At 37.2% G+C, this 21216-nt stretch overlaps 1 protein-coding gene across 1 annotated transcript in view; it reads right to left on the reverse strand.

The window, feature by feature from the left end:
- Positions 1 to 21216, reverse strand: part of gabra4 (gamma-aminobutyric acid type A receptor subunit alpha4) — a 31450-nt gene that overhangs the window by 7482 nt on the left and 2752 nt on the right. Inside the window, exons 3-8 of the mRNA XM_082177023.1 lie at positions 19261 to 19328; positions 17664 to 17884; positions 17254 to 17336; positions 11118 to 11261; positions 8582 to 8734; positions 792 to 1054 (exon numbers count right to left, since the gene is read on the reverse strand). Of these exons, the coding sequence (XP_082033149.1) occupies positions 792 to 1054; positions 8582 to 8734; positions 11118 to 11261; positions 17254 to 17336; positions 17664 to 17884; positions 19261 to 19328 (932 nt within the window). The remainder of the gene's footprint in view (positions 1 to 791; positions 1055 to 8581; positions 8735 to 11117; positions 11262 to 17253; positions 17337 to 17663; positions 17885 to 19260; positions 19329 to 21216) is intronic.

Genomic DNA, 21216 nt, shown 5'->3' on the forward strand with positions numbered 1-21216 from the left:
GTATACATATACATGTTATACTGCCTTGAATTTAGGGTTAAAATAAATTGAAATGAAATACATTTGATTAAAATAACAAATTACAATTATGTATCTTTTTTTTACTGAAAACGAGTTTCGAAAATCTAATGAGAATCAAAGATAATAAGAATTACCAAAAAAATTTACTTAAAAGGATGCATTACAGTAATGATATTTTTGATGAAAAAATATTCTTAATTGCCATAAAGATAATGCACATGCAAAAAACCTAAATGGTTCTTAAAATAGCTTTTATTTTCTTTATGCAAGATGAAACACAATATCTTATTTTACATATAAAATTTAGTTTCCATGCATTCTGTGAGCTGCTGATAGAAAATAGCTATTAAACTTGCCATTAAATGCTACTGGTTGAGACTGTAATAAGATGAAAGACTTGTGAGACCAAAATACTCTTCCCATCATTCTTTTTGGCAGCACCCGAAAGATAAAATACAGGTTGCACCAACCATCTTGGTAAGTAAAAATTTGCCAGTGCGTCCACTTTTTCCCCATTGAAAATCACTTGAACGCACATAACATCATAATTATGTCTTTGGAGCTTGTAATAGGAACCTCTCAGGAGGAGTTGAAGGCATCATTAGAACTGCAGCGAAACGTGGCGCATTAATAAATGAACTGATGTACAGCGTAACAGCTATTTTACACAGTTTCAGACACGGCTCATCCCATCAAATGTTAAAGCCATAAGTGTGTGTTTTATAATGTAGACAGATGCAGTGTTTGTAATGTGTTTAACAGCATCTCACCTGTAGAACCTCCTCTGTGTCTTTGGCTTTGCCTGACGCTGTGGAGCTCTTGGCACTGGCGGCAGCGGCGGCCTGTTTTTTCTTGGCTCTCTCCGCCTGCGCGTTGGTGAAGTAGTTCACGGCGGCAAACTCGATGAGAGCAGAGAAGACGAAAGCAAAACACACTGCGATGAACCAATCCATGGCCGTGGCGTACGAGACCTTGGGCAGAGAGTGACGTGCGCTGATGCTGAGGGTCGTCATCGTGAGCACGGTGGTGATTCCTGGGAGAAACACAAAGAGAAGAGTACATTAAAATTGGTCCTATTATGCTTTTTTTTTTACATTTTCAGTTTTCTTTAGTGTGTAATGTTGCTGTTTCAGCATGAAAAAGGTCTGCAAAGTTACAAAGCACAAAGTCAGCAGCGGGAGTTATTCTCTATATCAGTGTCTGTTTATGAACGCCTTGAAACGCCTCCATTGTAGTCTTGAGTTTTCTTCCTGGAACGAACACATCACAATATTCCTCATTTAAATTATTTCCGCCCAAGGCATAAGCAAAATGAAGGGGCGGGGCCTGATTGAGTTAGTTAGTAGTGTGTTGAAACTTACAGTTATGGTAAGGGGCGGGACTTTTCACAAACACGCTGGAAGCGGTTGACCAATCAGAACACACTGGTCCAGCCGACCAATCAGAGCACATTGCACTTTACGGAAGGAGGGGCTTCATAGAGACAGGAACTAAACAGTGTTACTGACAGACTGGGAAGAGAGGAGCTGCAACAATGGAGAATATGTACAAACTAAATAATGTGTTTTTATGAAAATGTGTGAATGTATGCATACAATTCTGATACAAACTCCTGCCAACCACTTTATCTGATATCATTTTGTCTGCAACAATTAAGCTATGATAATTAAGATGGTCTGTACTGGTGGTTGTATGGAATACTATTTTACAAAGGTTTAGAGGAAATAAAAAAAGTTAATATTACTCAAATACTGTTTTTTAAATGTTAAATTATTTCTACTCAATTTTATTTGTTAATGTACAGTACCAGATGGAGTTACTCAGATTTACTTAATTTTTTTTACTTGCCTTTACTCAATTTATACAGTGTATTTCCTTGATTTCACAGCTTTAAAATTGACCAAAAAAAAATGTAAGTGCAAAAATGTTTCACCAAAAAAATTGAGTAAATCATAGTTAAACTTTTTATAGTGTAATGAGTTGAGTATGAACATACTGCTCTTTATGCTTAATTTCTTACGTGATTTCTCTTATAAACAGGTAAAACTGCTTCACCTGTGACTGCAAATCATAAATGGAAACAAACTGTTTGAGTATCATTCCAGTAGTCCATAAGTGTCTATTAGTGATAATAATTCCTTTATTCTCTCCTCTTTCCGGTCTATGTTTCCCTTAGGAGTTCATTAAAACTGACCACCATGAAACAACGTAATTTGCTGAGAGTTTAAAATCAATGAGCAAAACTATAAGTGCCCCATTAGTTTATCACAAAAGTCCATAACATTAGGCTAACAGAAGCAACTGGATATAAAGACACAATAAGGCACGATGAAACAATAATTGAAGAGATCTTCCACTTTAAGGCAGTATGGAATTGTATAATCGTATGCATTTCCATAAAACAGGACCCTCACTTTTACAAATAAAGGTTCTTTATTGGCATCAATGGTTCAGTGAAGAACCTTTAACAATCATGGAACCTTTCTTCTTCTTCTTTTTTCTAATAATAAAATGGTTAATTTAAGAAGTCTTCATGGAAAGGTTCTTTGGGGAACCAAAAATGGTTCATCTATGGCATCAGTGCAAAAACCCTCTATATTTTTAAGAACTAATGAGAAGAAAAAAAAAAAAAAAAGAAAGAAAAAAAAGAAAAAAAAAATAGCAAAGGTCTTGATTTTATCCTCCAAGAACTGTTTGCATTATGAAAACAGTTGAGAAACGAATTTGTGATGTCAATCAAAAAAGATCGTTATTTCAGCCATCGCTTCAACATTTTGCTTGGAATATCATGCACATCAAAAAAAAAAATAGTAAGTATTTTCTCCTCCTTTATGATGAGCTATATCTTGATTATTTTTTTTTATTTTTTTTTACCAATGTTCTGCACCTCACAATGTTCAGCTTGCAGAACTTCTCCCAACTTTCACGTGTTGGTCAATCTACAGGTTTATTTGGTTTATGGGGTCATCCCAAACGAGGTGTTCTATAGCAGTAACACTCTGAACCACCAGGGGGAGTCAGGAATTCACTCTTAACCTGCATGTCTTAAGTTGGAAGCGTTTCTGCCACAGAGCAGTGAGCATGCCAGACGTGAGTCACACACATACACCAACACACAAATACACACAATCACGGAGGCAGCCAGTATCCCTTCTCCTCCCACACACACACACACACACACACACACACACAGAATCTCTCTCGACTCACACATACACCCACATGCACACGCTAATAAAACATAAGAAAACACACACACACAAACCTCTTGCACATAAAGCCAACCCCGCACACAAGACTAACACACTCTCCTACATATTTTCTCCGTATTCTTGAGTTTGCAAGTGCCTGCAGACGTTAGAAATAAACATGGACATGAAAAGACACTTTCACACTAATAATTTGTTGTTTGTTGGTTGGCGTGACAGCTGTTTTCTGAACCACTCGAGTCCACTTGAAACGAAGCCTGTCAAGAACATGTCTGGGTCATATTTCAACAACAACAACAAAAAAATCGATATTTATGACCATTTCTATTTTTTACATTTGCATTATTTGTATGACAATTAAGCATGTGCCCTCAGTTCTGATTATTGTAATTTTTTTTATTAATTTTTTTACTGTAATTATAGGTTATGGTATTTGTGGTACTTCATTATGCCGATTTAATAAAAAGACTATTAAAGTACTTTTTATACGCTAACACATTACTAAAAATACAATACTATTAATCTAATATTGAAAATCACCTAAGAATTAAAATAAAAACCATCACAATAATGATAATTTGTGGGGAAAGTGTTTAATTGTCAAAAAAAAAAAAAAAAAGATATATATATATATATTGAAAAATAAAAACAACTCAATGGTCCTAAAATAAACAGAATTTTCTTAAGATTTCAAACTATAACAATTTTTATTTCATATATTATTTCATATTATTTTAATATTTTATTTTAAATATATATATTTGTGCTACATTTAACTATTATCTATTATAATATACATATTTTTTTTATATATTTTTAAATAATATATATTTAATTTTATAATAGATACTTGTTAAAATGTTGAAAGTGTTTATTGGTCCTAAAATAGGCTTCATTGTCTTAACATTTCAAATTTGAAGTTAATGTTATTTATTTATTTATTTATTGAAATAAAATACATCTTTGAACTAAACAAATATATTGATAGACTGAAAGACTGAAAGACTGACAGATTGATTGATTGATTGATTGATTGATTGATTGATTGATTGGTTTGGGGGGTGAAGTATGACCTGTGCATGATCTCTCTCTATACATGCACCCTAAAATGCATATCTCAAAGCTGCTAGTCTCTGCAGAAATTGCCTTCTGTGAGTATCATTCTTTGCATCTCACCACATACACAAACACAAGTGCTGTTCTGTGCATGTTAATTTTGTCAAAGGACAAAACCATGAATAAAACAGTGAAGTTAACACCTGTACCTGAGTTACCTAGCTACCGTGGTAAACAGGCACCGCCAGAGCTCACGGTGGCACTCGGATCTGCGGGGGCAGGCCGAGGGATTTGCATCGAACTCGGGTTTAAACCAAAAACTGCCTATAAGATGAGCTCACAGCTCTGGAGAATCATCCACACTCTCTGGAAAACTTCACACGATCACAGCGCACTCACAAACGCCCACATACAGACCGATCTGGAGCGATCAATAGGTACATCACAAGCTACATTTAGCCAGAGGTGCTGGATGTGTTTTTGCTTCTGTTTTACTGCCGAATCCACAGTACTGTGAGAGCTTTGCTTTGGTGCCTTTCTGCTATTGGCTGAGAAGGATGAGGGAGCTGTCGCCAATACAAGCAAACACGAATAATAGAACAAACAAATGGGGTTACAGAGCCGGTCACGGCCTTCAATCAGATGCTAACTAAAAGGAAAAGTAACTAATTTAAAGTAAAAGTTCACCTTTAAAGACTATTATGTCAATATTTACTCACCCTCGTGTCCTTTCAAACCAGTTTCGACTATCTTTCTTATGTATAGACTTGGCATGTGAAGATGCGTCGTGTCAGATTTGATGTCAATGACACCAAACAGCATAGGTTCTCAGTACATTTCTAGGTAAACTATCTGTTTTAAATGGGTCCTGTTTTATTTCATATTCTAATTTATGGATATGTGAAAGTATTATTAGCATATGCACATATCAAGGTTCGACTCACGTCAAGTCAAATGTATTTGTATGGCATTTTACACAATACACATTGTTCAAAAGCAGCTTGTTAATGCTTATAATGTCTTAATATCTCCATGTCTTATAGTGGCTTTTAGCAGATCTGTATGAATGTAACATAGTTTAGTTTCTCCAACGAAACATACAAGCAATCAAGCAGGAGAGATTTGCTATATACTGTAGTATACAGGCCTATCACCCCTACACGAGTGTACAGTATGTATGCAGATAAAGTTGGACTTACTCATATATGCAACTTTGTATAAAGAGCTGGGTGATAACATAGTTTGCATTAACAAAATAAAAAATCAGCAAGTTGAGATTTTATGTATATTATAAATCGCACTTCATGAGTGTACTGTGTATGAGTGTGAAACTGAATGACCCATTTTTACAGTTTAAATGGTCTAAGTAGAGAAAAACAAGGCAAGACATTTTATTAAACTCTACCAAACTAATTTCAAACTACATTGTGCTGACAAAGGTAGTAAAAAAAAATCAGTAACTCAGCCATTAGGAAGCCTTTCCAAAGTACACTAGAGACATGTGTAGAGAAAGCGAAATATGGAAGCCATCCCAGAACAGATAAACAACAGATCATTGTGGTCTCCTGCTGCGTCCATTCTGCACATGCACCGGCCATCAAAAACCCACCCTGTCATTACCCAGAAACCCCTTCACTAAGCACACTTCCATCTAGGACACGAAAAGCCGCTCCTCTGGCCCGAGTCCAAGCGCACCGCTCTGTTAGTAGCCATCTGAAGGTGGGTCATTGTTACACTTTTCCAGTGGAGAATGAGAGCGTGCTATTCTCAGCATCTCTAGTGCCCCAGGTTGAAGTGTGGAGGGAAACAGGAGGTGTGTGCACGAGCGTGTGTGTAGATGTGTTTTTGTCATGTAAAGATAAGGTCACATGCAGCACACATGAGTGTTCAGGACTGATCACATGGTGCTAAAGCGATGCCTGCCAGTGGAAACGAGAGCTTGAGCCTCGGGATTGAGCCTCCTAACTATTATCCTAACTATTATGTGGGCAGGTGAACTCATGAACATGAAACTCATTTAACAAGCATACACTCACTCACATTTTTGATCCTGCAACACACACAAAAACCAAACTCTATCGTTTTCATAGTACTGGGTATCGCCAATTACCTCATGATATGCTACACTTCGTGACACGCGTTATGATTCAGTAGTTTGTGATGCATCACAGCATCATACATCAGGACTGAAGCCAAACCAAACTAACACTTTAACACAAACAGAAAACACCCTTCAGATAGATAGATGGTTATCTCGCTTCACACATATTCTGGGTTAGTAATTAATCCTTGGTTGTCAAGATTTGAGATTTCACACTGTACATACACTACCATTCAAAAGATTTACTAAAGAGGACCTATTACGCTTTTTCAACTTTTAGTGTGTAATGTTGCTCTTTGAGCATGAAAAAGGTCTGCAAAGTTACAAAAAGCTTAAAGTCCCCTCCAGCGGGAGTTATTCTCTATATCAGTGTCTGTTTCTGAACTCCCTGAAACACATCGATTGTAGTCTTGAGTTTTCTTCTGGGAACGAATATATCACAATATTCCTCATTTAAATAACTCCTGCTAAAATCATACGCAAAAAAGGGGACGGGCTGTTTAAGTTAGTTAGTAGTGTGGAAACCTGGGGTTATGGTAAGGGGCGGGACATATCCGAAACACGCTCAAAGCGGCTGACCAATCAGAACACACTGGGCCAGCCGACCAATCAGAGCACATTGTGTTTTTCGGAAGGAGGGGCTTCATAGAGACAGGAACTAAACAGATCGTTACTGACAGACTGGGAAGAGAGGAGCTGCAACAATGGAGAATATGTGAAAAATAATGTTTAAAAAAAAAATCAAGCTTGAAAACCTATTCTAGTAGATCCCAAAAACAAAATCAAGTTGCATTTATTTGATCTAAAATAGAGGAAAAACAGTTATACTGTAAAATATTATTAAAATTTTAAATAACTGTTTTCTACTTCAGTATATTGTAAAATGTAATGTGGTGCAAAGATGAATTTTCAGCATTATTACTCCAGTCGTCAGTGTCATATGATCCTTCAGAAATTATTATAATATGCTGATTTGCTGCTCAAGAAATTTCTGTCAGGACCACTACCGTCAAATATGATTGACAATTAGCATACAATTTGGATTGGCGGTATGGTTCCGTTCTGGGCGAGAACTCCCTGCGCATCCATGCAGCCTAGCATGGATAAGAGCAGGGAGAGCAGCAATAACCCCCCTTGGGGTAAACAGAACTGAACCAACATGAATGTATTGCAGATATCATTAATTCAAGATTTTAAAGTACGACATAATTCGAGAATTTATTCTGATTCGAAGGGAATCAGAATGCCAAATCCTGACTGACGAGAGGAGGAGCTGGGGATGGAAGAGGGTAATTAGCTCCTGAGAAACGCGATAGCTGCTGATAATACTGAAGGAGCTTATATATGTATACGGTGATAGGCGTCGTATTCCTATAGGTAGATGTGGATCAGCTGATAGTCAGCTGATGCGAGCTTGACTAACGTGACCTGCCAGAACTAACGCTACACTTGATATTTATTATTAATATCAATGTTGAAAACAGCTGTGCTGTTTAAGTTATCTTAAAAGAAAGTTTAAAAGAACAGCATTTCTTTGAAATAGATATATTTTGTAACATTATAAATGTAATGACTGTCACTTTTGATAAATATAACGCATCCTTGCTGAATAAAAGTACTTAAAAAAAAAAAAAAAAATTTAACGATATTGTACCTATTGGCTTGTCCATCTACGTAAATGTGAGAATGTAAATCTGCTCTAGTTGTCATAAGAACTTACTATGCATAAAACAGAAAATGCAAGACAAAAAAAAAAAGAAGAATACATTAGAAATCTCCAACCTCCATATGAAAGTGTGAAAGTTTCTGCTACTGTACAAAGTGCATGAATATCTAATGACACCAGCTTTAACGCAGTTCATAATCGTTTGTCTTATGCTAAACAATTTAATGTCGCATCTCCAGCACGGCACAACTTCACACTGTATATCCTCAGCAATGCAATCTGGGTAGAGAGTAATGCTAACCCACTTTCAAAAGCGGCCTTCACCTGAGGTTAAAAAAGAAATGAACCCAGCATTACCCACAGCAGAATAAAACAAAATGATAAAAAAGGAAGAGAAGTATAAAAAATGATAAATGGATAGAGGGAGGAAGGGAGATATGACAGAAGGAAACAGCTCTCTTCTCCATATTTGCATGAAAACGGTGTTGGCGGCTCAAACAGTGCAGAAGATTTGAGAGTAACACATACCAAAGACAGTTCTGGCGGGTACGGATTCCTTATTTATCCAGAAAGACACTTGGGAAAGGATTACAGTCATGATGCAGGGGATGTACGTCTGAATCATGAAGTAGCCCATTTTCCGTTTCAAGTGGAAGTAGACCGTCATTACCACATATTCACCTGAAAGAGCAGAGAAACAGAAACAGGAAGTGCCTTTATAATCCTGAAAGTGAACATGCATAGGAACAAGGTCAGAATGACAGTCTGTCACCATGGCAGACTTATTTTGGCTGAATAGCAAAGTTTTCTGGCTGTTAAGCTGCGCTGGCAGATTCATCTTATTTTAACAGAATGAGGCTTGCAGCCGTATTGGGAACCAGAGCTCCAGTCATCAAAACACACGCTGAATGCTCCAAATCTCTTATGTCATTTTGATAAGAAAGATGTAATAAATAAATAAGCAATTGGCATTGTTTCCCCCCCACTCCCCCTCCCCCCTCCCCCCTCCCCCCTTCCCCCTTCTGTTTAATTGAAGTACACAGTTGCTCTAAAAAACCCAAGCCGTTCTGAAAGCGCTCGCGCTGACCTTTACGTTTAAGCTGACATTACGCCATGTGGCATGAGTAAAATTGTTTTTCTTTTAATCTAGCTTACGTCGCTATCAAATATTCTCCGTGATCAGGTGACTCTCGGACACAGACCAGGTGACTCTGAACATGTGCGCGCTGAAAGACGGACGTGTGTAACGTGACCGGTCGGCTTTAAGAGTATTTGTTCAGACCTACTGACTTTTGGTGGAAGAAAACAACTGGCATTTGTAACGCACAGGATAAACCGTAAAGGCATCACATCTGTTGGAGCTCAATGTTTAAAATGTAATTCTTCCATTAGAGTGAGCAGTAGCCTATAATTAAGTCTAATCAAAACTAGATGTGCATTTACAGAAAGAAACAGCAGTACTTGCAATGCCGCACAAGGATAGACTTTTTGGTAAGTTTAGGTTTTCTGTGTCAATTAAATAATGTTGTTTCACATCAGTTTAAGTGGTCATTTTGTTGACCGCAAACTAAAATGCTCCATAATGTGACATAATAGCAGCCAATCAGAGCATATTATATGTTATAATCATGGAATGTAGGATTTGGGAGCAATGCTTTCATGGTAGAGGCCACATAAAAAGAAAACAAGCTGTTGTCAAAATGTCCATGTCATGGTCACAGCTGGCTTGGACATGTTTCTATAAATGGTTAAATATATGAACGCACATGTTCAGAGTCACCTGATCACGGAGAATATTTGATAGCGACGTAAACTAGATTAAAAGAAAAACCTTTTTTTTTTTCTTTTTTTTTTTAAGATTAGAAAACCTGAAAATGAATAGATTCTTCAATTCTCAATGGGGTTTAGACCTCAATATATGCTGCTTTGCAAGCACTACTCCATCATTTGGGGTCAGTAAGACTTTGTTTTAAAGACTAATACTTGATTCAGCAAGGATGCATTAAACTGATAAAAAGTGACAGTAAAGACAGCAACATTTGTTGCTGCAACATTGTGTTCAACATTGAACATAATAATAAATGTTTCCTGAGCATCAAATCAGCATGTTAATATGATTTCTGAAGGATCTTGTGACACTGAAGACTGGAGTAATGATCCTGAAAATGCAGCTTTGCATAACAAGAATAAGTGACATTTTTAAATATATTTAAATAAATTGTAATATTATTTCACAATAATACTGTTTTACTGTATTTGTGATCCAATAAATGCAGCCATGGTGAACATAAGAGTCCAAATCCAATTTTTTTGCATATCTGTTTGAAATCAGATTTAGCCAGTGTGAACGGCCAAAATATCACATGAAAAGCGATATTTACAAATCAGTTTTGAGCTACATTCATAAGTGGTTTGAAATCCTATTCAAATAGAATTTATGGAAATCCGTTTCAGCCTGACCGCTCTGATCGGATTTCGCATGTCTTTTTTTAACTTCCTCACGCCACGTAAAACATAAACGTCAGACGTTGTTGTGAGAAAACATGCTGAATGTTGCTGCAGAAACAAGGTTGTGTTGTTTCAAAGTGTCGGACGAAATGACAATATAACGGAGACATGTTTTGGACCGGCGGAGACGACAGAAATTCTTACATTTCTGCCGCTGCCAGAATCATCAGAAGATGCAGTAGTCCAGCGCAGTGGAAACATATTGCCATGTAAATAAAACAACATCTGTATTGCAAACCCCTCCATGTTACGGTTGTTGTTTTTGGTGTATACTTACCAATGCAACACCATTGCCATATAAACCAATAAAGATATTTCAGAAAACGAAAGACCGGCTAGGGACACTCAAATCGGATCTTAACAGTTGTGATACACAATGTGGACAGTCAATAATTTTAGATCAGATTCCAATCGGATACACAAATAATCGGATTTGGACTGACGGTGTGAACGCAGCCTTACTGACCCCAACCTTTTGGACAGTAGTGTATACTGCAAGATGTTCGCATAAACATTTTTGGGCGTCATTGTGATATAGTGTGGTATGTGCGTGTACCTGTGATGGACTTTACAGTCTCGCTTGACACAGTCTGTCCGATCAGGTCGTACTGGACCAGGCTGGACGACTCAGGTGGGACCTCCACAGAATGCTGAGGGCCTTTGGTCCAGGTGTAGATCACCTCAGTCATTGGATAGGCATCTGATAAACAAAAGAGAGCCATCATAACAAGAACAGAGGGAATATGTGTGTGCATAACCCTAACAATCGGACCATATATCTGTGGCATTGTGTGTATCCTGGTGGAAATGAAAAAGACAGAAATGAGATTAACCACTGGGTAAATGGAGACTTCTGCTGCAGTCTCCAGGTTTTTCTCCAGAGAAAAAAGGCCTTAGGTAAAATGGAAACAAATGAGGCAATTGTTGGCATACTGCTGGAGACCGCAGATCATAGGGGAAAAAATGGTTCATATTGAGTTTTATGATCACAGATTTTGGTAGATTTGGTCAGTCTGAGCACGGATTGAGACATTGCTGAGATTGTTGTTTTAGTGGAGATGTGAGATTTCAGGTTTCAGTAACACTTTACAATAAGGTCCCATTAGTTAACATTAGTTAATGCAAAAACAATGAGCAAAAAATTCAACTGTTCATCGTTAGTTCATGTTAGCTCAAATCCATAAAAAAAAAAAAAAATCATTTCTCAAGAGAAATGTCTGAGAGTTTTCATTTGCACCTCTACTTAATTTCATTCCTGTCTTTGGGAAACAAAAAAGATCTCATTTGTGATGTTCCCATCCTGCAGGATATCAAAAACTGCTTCGATTTGCCAATCAGAAGAACGAACTCCAACATTTCTGATCTAATTTCACAACAATTGTCTAATTTTATTTCTATTTTTATTTCACCCAAGGAAATAAAGGAGTTAATACTTCAATTAAAGATATCTGGGAACTTCACCAGGTCTCCTGAGCTATGAAAGCGCAATCTATGAGCAATGAAATCTTCCTCTGGATATGCCTACGCATGGAACCGTGCGTATTAGTCCTCGAGCTCAGGGTCGAACGGTCGCCGCTAAGACACTGCTCTTTCCTCACTGCTGCCCACTTCCTCCACAGTGCGTGCCAATCTCAAATCTGAGCCAAGCAGAACAATCATCCTGACACAGAAATCAGATCCGCTGAGATGTTCTCAAGCTAAGAATCAGACAGATTTCATTTATGGAGGAGAAATCCATACATCAAACAGAGTAGAGACTGACTGCACATCCAGGAGTCCGTCGGCACGCTCCCTGCGCTCCTGTCCTCCTTTGAGATCATCACCATCATCCTCATCTCTCTCTATCTTCCTTAATTCTCTTTTTTTCTCTCCTCCTTGCTGTCTCTTTCTCCATTTCTGCTTCTGAACCCCCACACACTGGGAAATAGAGCAGAGGAAGGACTTCCAAGACACCCACCAACAACCCCATGAAAATAGACAGAGAGAGCGCAAGAGAGAAAAGAGAGGGGACAGAGAGACTAAATGAGTTTTGATCCAAAGTCATGCTGAGCATGACAACATTTTTTGAGGGGAACTGAATGAACCCTAGTGAGAGCGAGAGAGAGAGAGAGAGAGAGAGAGAGAGAGAGAGAGAGAGAGAGAGAGAGAGTCATACTGTATCAGTGCAACTTGAGTTTATTTACAAACTACATTTTCTGATGTTCTGATGTTTTCTGCCCGCACAAAAGTTCCTGTCACTATGCTTATGTTTTGTTTAGGGATGCACCGGTATGAACATTTTGGCCGATACAGATAACCGATAATTGTTTATATTTGAAAGCCGATAACGAATATATTGGCCGATAAATCTAAATCCAAGTTTTTATATAATTTTTGATTACAAAAACAAATCTCACCTTAAAATCCATGTCCCAAGCACACAATTTTAATGTTCTCATTATAATGTTGTGTAGCCCATATGACAGACTTGCGCTGCACATGTTGCACTTAACTGTAATTTCCTTTTTTGAAGTGATTCCAATCATATTTCAAGCAATTCAAAACCATCATGGTGAACAGTTCGCATCTGAAGAGTCTCAGCTGAAGGAAATAATCCATTATTTATCGGCTTTAATATATATATGTGGCCGATATCGATAACATAAAAAAATAACATATATCGGCCGATACCGACATGGTGGCTAATATATCGTGCATCCCTATTTTTGTTTCTATAGTTGCCAGGGTTTTATCGTTGCCAGGGCATTTACAGTTGCTCTGCGAAATCTTGTCAGAGAAATCCAGTCATTTCAATAGGAATATTCTATTATTTTTTTATAGAAGAAGTCTAATTGCTTAGTAAGATACCAGCCCACTTCTCAACAAAACCCTTAATGTGAAGAATTATTCATGTCTAGAGGTTAAATTGTGGTGCAGGGCTGCATGATTTGGAGAAAAAAATCTACTTGTGAATTATTTTTTTTTTTTTCTTGAGATAATACAGTATAGGGATCTCCCAGTCACGTGACCCCTAGCCGCGTGTCAGCCATTTTGACGGAATACTATTGCACAAGCGCACATCGCACATACATGAGAATGCGGATTATCACGTTTTATGGCTGCGAATTGATTAAAATAATGAATAATGGTCACTGTATAATTATCTTGAGCCTGCTGAAATGTTCCTATAAATATATTTTCTTTCCAACTGTGCAATCTTAATAATAAATAGGCTAAATATATTTATCCACTAAGCTGCAGCAGTCCTATGCTCGTCTTCCCATTAAGTTTTTTTTTCTCTTTCTGACATTTCATACCTGTTGTTACATTTTTTATTTTTATTAAATTGACTATAAAAAAGATTGCTTGTGTGTGCTGGTGTTCATTCCAGTCTTTTAAAATAGTTGAATGAATGAATGCTCGCGAGGTGCCTGTAACGATTTTAAATAGGCTAACGTAGGCTATTTAATCAATAATGTACACAGGGTAGAGGAGAACGACAGTCAACTACTTTGAATATTATAGCATTTGGGGCATAAACATGTAAATAGTGAAAAGACTGACATTGAAAAATGACACAGAATGATTCAAATTTAATATTTAAATATTTGATCCAAATAAATGTTCGTGGTTCGCACTGATGTTATTCATTTGTTCTCACACACTTCAGCGTCGCGTTCACTGGCCACTATCTATTATTAGCGCAGCGGCCGTCAGCTAACTCTTCACGTCATGTCATCATAAAAAGAAATATACAAGAGGAAGATAAAATAATTAGGAATCATAGATCCATATGAAGCACCACGAGTTCTTTTTACAGGCATTAAATGTGTAGAAAAACTTCCTGACATTGAGTTCGGTGACATTTACAGCTACCTTATTCACTTCCCATCACGCTACACCGGAGCTTCATTAAAAGCATACAAAAGCTTAGCAGGCTATCGGTATCACGAGTCCGGATGGGTCAGCAACTCTTTGATTTGGACGCCAGCGGGGAAGGATTTTTCAATCATCACCGCAAAGGTTGGTAAATAGATGAATATTTCGCGACGAGCTGTATTATCACCAGCGGTTTAGCATTTTCTATTCCGTCAAGATGGCTGCTCCAAATGGCGTGACGTCACGCGGGACGTCCCTATAGATAACCGAGAGCAAGTGAAGTGGGAGAGAGAGGGGAAAGGATTGTAAGGAACAACATTTCAATCAACCAATTAGATTTGAGGGACAAGTTAACAATTTATGCCAAGTTTTGGCTTACAACCAGGGTTAGGTGGGTTAGACTACATCAGTGTTATATAGTTTACCTCTGATTTTAGGGATAACTTATGGGTAGGGTTCGGTTTAGGGGTGGGGATAGGGTTAGGACTACATTTTCAGACAGGAATGTTGTTCCAGGATCAACAAATTACATTGATCCAGGAACATGTCTTTCTAGGCAAAATCACAGTGACCATATATGAACACAGTGCTGCGCTTCACTCATGCAGCACATATATATTTGTTTAATTATCTTACAGCCTTTACGATTTAATAATCGCACAAAGCCATATCACGATTTCGGTTTGATTTCGATTCATCTTGCAGGCCTACAGTGTAGGATAAACTACACAGTGAAGTTTCGTAAAAAAATCACTAACCCTAGCAAACATCACTAATAAATGAATACAGAAGAGAATGACATGACATACAGTAGGAGCAGAAAACTGTATCAGAGTGCAAAGGAAAGAGCGTAAAATGAAAACGAGAGCTGTTATAGGTCTGCGCTGTCCCGGGGCAGGAGGGAAAGCTGTGGTGACCTTCTCGACTCTACAGGGGACGAACAGCTCTCTGTCTAGATGCTTCCCCCCAGGCCCAGAGAAAGGACATAAAGATGTATATAAGAAGACAAAGAGAAGAGAGAGCGAGATATCTGTCAGCACATTAGCACAGCCACCACTACAAAACCAAAACATTGAGATCGTCCTCCATCACAATGTCACAATGCGCCAGCAGGAGCTCTCTGGACTGATTTTATCTCCAGATCTTCCAGCAGTCTCCATAAAAGAGCCCTACCCACCTGCCACATATTCCCATTCGAGATTAGGCCTTCCTTTCAGATTTCGCTTTCTTTTACCTGAATCTTTTTTTTTTAATGTTTTCGTTTTCATTTTTTGCTGACCGACTGTCGTGAACAGTCCTGCTGATATGGAGATTCTTTGTTCAGTTTTTAGAATATGAACTAAGTCTGTATTTACACACTCAGAGGGAAAAGTAATTTCTCCTTGAGGAGAAGAGTTTTTTCAGATCTCTAAGGTAAAGGCTTAAATTAAACTTGTAGCTTATGTATATAAATGTGTGTATATATACAGTATATGTATATATATATATATATATATATATATATATATATATATATATATATATATATATATATATATAATATATATATATAAGTTCTCTCTCTCTCTCTCTCTCTCTATAGAGAGAGAGAGAGAAAGAGAGACTATGCCCTACTTATACTATGCCATATACTGTTTTTATGAAGAACAAATACATACTTCTGAGTGTGTAGCAGAATAGGCAAGCTTTTGGACATACTACTTCGTCATAATTGCGTCTTTAACTAACTCTGTTGTGTAGTTACGTGCATCCTGTCACTGTTTAAACTGCCCTGTCAATCATCTTGTCACCACATTCAGTTTCATTTATTTTCCCACCGTTTCGGAGAGAAATACAGTAGCACGTTGATCTGCCAGTCGTGGGTCTTTCATGCGGAGACTCTCCTCATGAGTTTGCAATTTGCATAATGATGCATTTATGTTAATGACCAAACGTATCTTTACAAAAGTTCACAATGCTGTTACAGAAGAAATATATTGTGGATAACATTGAATAAATATCTTTTCGTCAGGTTAAATACTGATTATTAATCATTCAAACCACTATCTAAACCTCTCTACTTAACCATCGGACTAGCACATCCGCCATATTTGTAGTTTTTTAACACTTTTTATTTGTGTTTGTAGTTCTAAGCGAATCCCCGTCCAACGCACAATGGGTTGTGGGCAATATTAGCCATTAGAGCGTGCACGGATCTGCACTTCGGATACTAACAGAATAAAAGTAGACCATCCGGGTATCTTTGGAATACTCATTTCAACATACTACGTTTTGGGACACACCAATTCTTATTTCGAATACAATTTAGGATGGAAAGTACGCGAATTGGGATGCAGCAGAAGTCTCCTTTCTTACACTGAAGTCTCAAATTTCCATCCTAGAAAGCATTTGATTGGACAAAAACAAATGTGGAGAAATTCAAACAAGATGAGTCATCAATAGTTTTGGTGCTTTTTCCTGCAAGAGAAAACCTCTACATTTTAAATGCATAGGCTAAAAGTGAAAGTGTCAGCCTTTAGGAGTACACTAGCATATAGATGAACTTCAGTTCTGATCTTATATCTCTACTCACAAATAAAAAAAACCTTAAATAATCCATTCTGTTCCCCATTTGATTTGTTTAATCATCTGACAGTGAAGAGAGAGAGAGCGAAATCCATTTTTAAAGAAGGGATTACTTCAGTGCTCTTCAAGAAACGGTTCATAAGTTCTTCTCCTAACCCCGAACACGTCATCTAAACTGCCATGTCCCTTTACTCAGAAACAGTGTCTCAAATCATGCTTTAGTGTTTTGTGGGATGAAGTAATCAGCATATATAAAGTATAATCCTCACAGCTGCCGAACTTCAGAGGACAGGAATGGCCATCCATCGGGAAATTGACGAGTTTCATCGGGCATTCTGCACTTATTGTCAATCTGTGAAAAAAAACAAAAAACAAAAAACACACATATATAAATGGTTAAAATATTGAGGGTGTGATATCCACCAAAACCTTTAAAGGTCTTTCACCAAGTAGGATATGGAACAACATTTCTAACAACCATCCAGTACTGTAGGCCTTAGGGGCTTCAACAAGATTCATATCAACCTGCTGTTTCCCACAACACCATCTTTTGTTGGTCCTGCAACAACATTTATCCAGGAACACCTCCTACTTGGCAAAATGACGGTCACCCACGAGCAAACACAGCCTGCCAAAGTCTTTTCAGCGTAAATCGGACTCAGGACTGGACATGCGGTACCTCATAGTGTACAGGATGGTGCCGTTCTTCATGATTCGGAAGAGTCTATTGGGCGCAGTCATGTTGTGAGCCACGGATCGTTTGCCATTCCTGAAGAACGTGTCAGGGGTCCAGACTTTGGTCACCATCAGGTTATTTAGACGGAGGATCTCCACCGGGCCCTCATACCTCAACCGCCTATCCACCCACGTCTGGCGGAAGAACACATCCATGGTGTACTCCTGGAAGAAAGCACAAACACAGAGCTGTCAAAACCACACGCAAATCAATCTGACTTACTCCTGACAGAAAGCTTCATTAGAGAGATTCTGTAAAAAGCAAAAAAATCCATCATAATCTTGCAAAAACATTGTCTAGATTCTTAAACAAACACTTATCCACATGCTGACAAACTGTGCTCCTGCCAAATTCCCCAAACCCTTAAAAACAACATACAATCTAAATGATCCCTATTTACTTTTTAAAGAAATTTAATTCAATTCACATGTTTTTGTTTAGTTCACATAGTTTCAAAGCAGCTTTACAGAAAATGCATGTCTGCTTTACAATTTAGAGTGATCTGTTATCAGAGGTAACTGTCTATGTAATGCATTTCAGAAATGTACATATACAAATCACACAGTTAGCTAAAAATGTATTAATTTAAACAATTTAAGGCAGAAACAATGTGCTCATTGAAGTAATGAATACATGTTTGTTAACAAACGATTATGACATATAGAAAATTGTCTCAAAAAGTCAAAGGTGACAACATGAACTGAAGCATTTCTTATCAAATTCATCAAAGAAAGAATTTCCTAGAAAACAATTCCCCTGTAACCTTTAGAAACATTAAACCAAAATGAATCCTATTTACTTTTCAAAGAAATCAAATTTTCAGCATTTTTCAGCATTTTCAGCGATGTCTCAAACTGTGCATAGCATGTATGAAATCAAAAGTCAAAGGTGTCAATATAAAAACATTTCTCATCAAATTCATCAAAAAAAAAAAAAAATAAAAATAAAAATAATAATAATCCTCTGTAACCCTTAAAAAGAACATTAAATATAAATGAACCCTATTTACTTTTTTAAAGAAATGTCCTGCTTGTTCTCTACACCATTAATCAGTCAATCTTATTCTACTGAATAACTTTTATTTTCATAATCCTACAATAAAAACCAAACTTGCTACACTTCTGAAACAGCTTTTTAAAAGCAAAAAAAAAAAAAAAAAATCATACTGGAGAAAGTTTGTTTCATTTCACAGAACATCTCGGATGTTAAATATGTTATGAATGCCCTGCAATGCATTGTTTTTTGCTGGTTTTAATATTTTAGGTACCAATCTGGGCTGAACACTATATGTGGTCACATTTAGCACTGTTATGCTCTTTTTATTTTGAATCTCTACCACACTGTACTTGATTTACTCTGACTAGGCAGATAACAGCACCTTGCATTGATCTAAATGGCAAACTGCCTGTATTATTTATTTTAATAATATCTCAGTGGACGGATATGATGCCTTTATATAACAGCTGCTCATGCACACATACATGTACACACACAAATCCGACCTGTTCACATATAATCATAAACATCTCAGAGCACTCACCATCTCCACGTCGGAAACTGGGCCAAAACTTGTGACGTAAATATCGGTCTTCACTTCCGTCACTGGACCTGGACATAAACAGGAATCTTTAGAATCACATTACAATGACCATAAGCCTCTTATGACTAGAAATAGATCTGAAAGAAATGTTGACTTTTTACAGAATTGATGTGATCTTAATAGTTATATTAGTCATTCTCAATGTGACCCAGTTATTACGAGTGAAATAAGCAGATTACCACAGAATTGCTTTTGCTTTTTTGGCTCTCAAAGTCAACATGAACCATTCTCAACCAATTTGACTTGATAAAAAAAAAAAAAAAAACCTCTTGAACAGGGCTTTATTTGATGAATCAGATTTGTATTTGATGGTGTAAAGTGTGTGTTTCGTATCAGAATGGAGTCAGAGCTGAATGTGAGAAAATCCTTCATTATTTGCTAATAATGTTGTAACCTTGTTAACCGGCATTAGATAACCACACAGATTATAGAAAGGCTGCATTGCCTACAGTATGGTGGCCTAAAACAATGTCTAAACAGCTATTTGGCTATTAGTTAACATGACCTAGCAACCCACACAGTCTAAGGGTGTGTTCACACTTGTAGTTCGGTTCTCTTGGTTCTTTTGGTCCAGAAAATTATACATTTAGTCCTGGTTCACTAAGCGTTTACATTGCCATTTTTAACACTGAGCCTAAAGAAAAAAAAAATATATATATTTTGTGAACTTACCGAACATCCAAAACAATGTGGTGTGCTGGGCTAAATGTGCTCGTTGTATGTGTCTACATATGATGCCATTTTTACCAGCTGAGAACTCACAAAAAGCTTAGAAAATGCGTAAAAGAGTACAAAGTGCCAGGAATTCCTCTGCACACACAAAATTAAAGATCTGCGGCAAAGAGAGGGCAGTTTCGACAACTGTACTGAACTGTAATGGGCAACAAAGTTCCTATGACGTGAGAAACCAGATGCCTGAGAAGTCTCTCCTTTTTATGCTCCAACCTTATGACATCACATCCTGTTTTTGGTTTGTTTAAATGTCTCTGTTGCTTTCACATCTCAGTCCAACCACAGCAAAGTACATTTGAACCCTGAAAATTAGCACGGTAAAAGACTGTAAAAATGCTACAGTAAAAAACTGTTTTTTAACAGTAAGGTTAACAGGTTAACAGTAAGTGTCCTTATTATATACACTGTATGGTGAATAACCGTAATAGATCTAACCTCACAGTAAAATACTGTTAAATTTACAGTTTTGGGAAGTGAAAAAGAACAAGTAATTTAATAAGTTCAATGGACATTCCAGAATTCCCTGTGTGGCATTTCACATCTGATGTGTTTTCGTTGAAAAAACAGTTTCTTCTTGTTTTTCTCTTATCAGTTATGTACATTGGGGCTTTATGTTATATCTAATGTTCTTAAATTAATGTTTATTGCATTAAATTAGTGTTGTGTGTTACCATGATGGTGTGTTTTGTGTATCTGTGTGAATGACACTGTGCTCCTTTTATAAATCAGTATTTACTTACTGAACTTTGATTCATCATGTGACTTTCTCATCATCACCTGTGTTTGGTGGTTGTCAGTGTATTACAACGGTACAAAACAGACAGTACTACTTGGTTGGTATATTAACATTATATCAGTAAATGAAATGCGTTGTTTACTGTAAATTTAAGTTTAATCTGTAAAACCTAAAATGTTGCTACAGTTTCTAGCAACCACAGCTGCCATTTTTTTTTTTTTTACCATAGATTTCACATATTTTTACAGTGTGGGTCTCGGTTTACTTGTTTGGTGTTCACCAAGGCTCATATGGCAGCGTTCACACTTACTCAAATGAAACGCACTAACGGTTCTAGAGCAAATCACACTAGAGTTTGTTTTATTCAAACCAAACCTGCCAAGTGTGAACACACCCTAAGTGACCTCAGCCAATAGGAAAGCCAATTC

This window comes from Leuciscus leuciscus, assembly GCF_965113295.1.
Source record: "Leuciscus leuciscus genome assembly, chromosome: 8".
Lineage (NCBI taxonomy): Eukaryota > Metazoa > Chordata > Actinopteri > Cypriniformes > Leuciscidae > Leuciscus > Leuciscus leuciscus.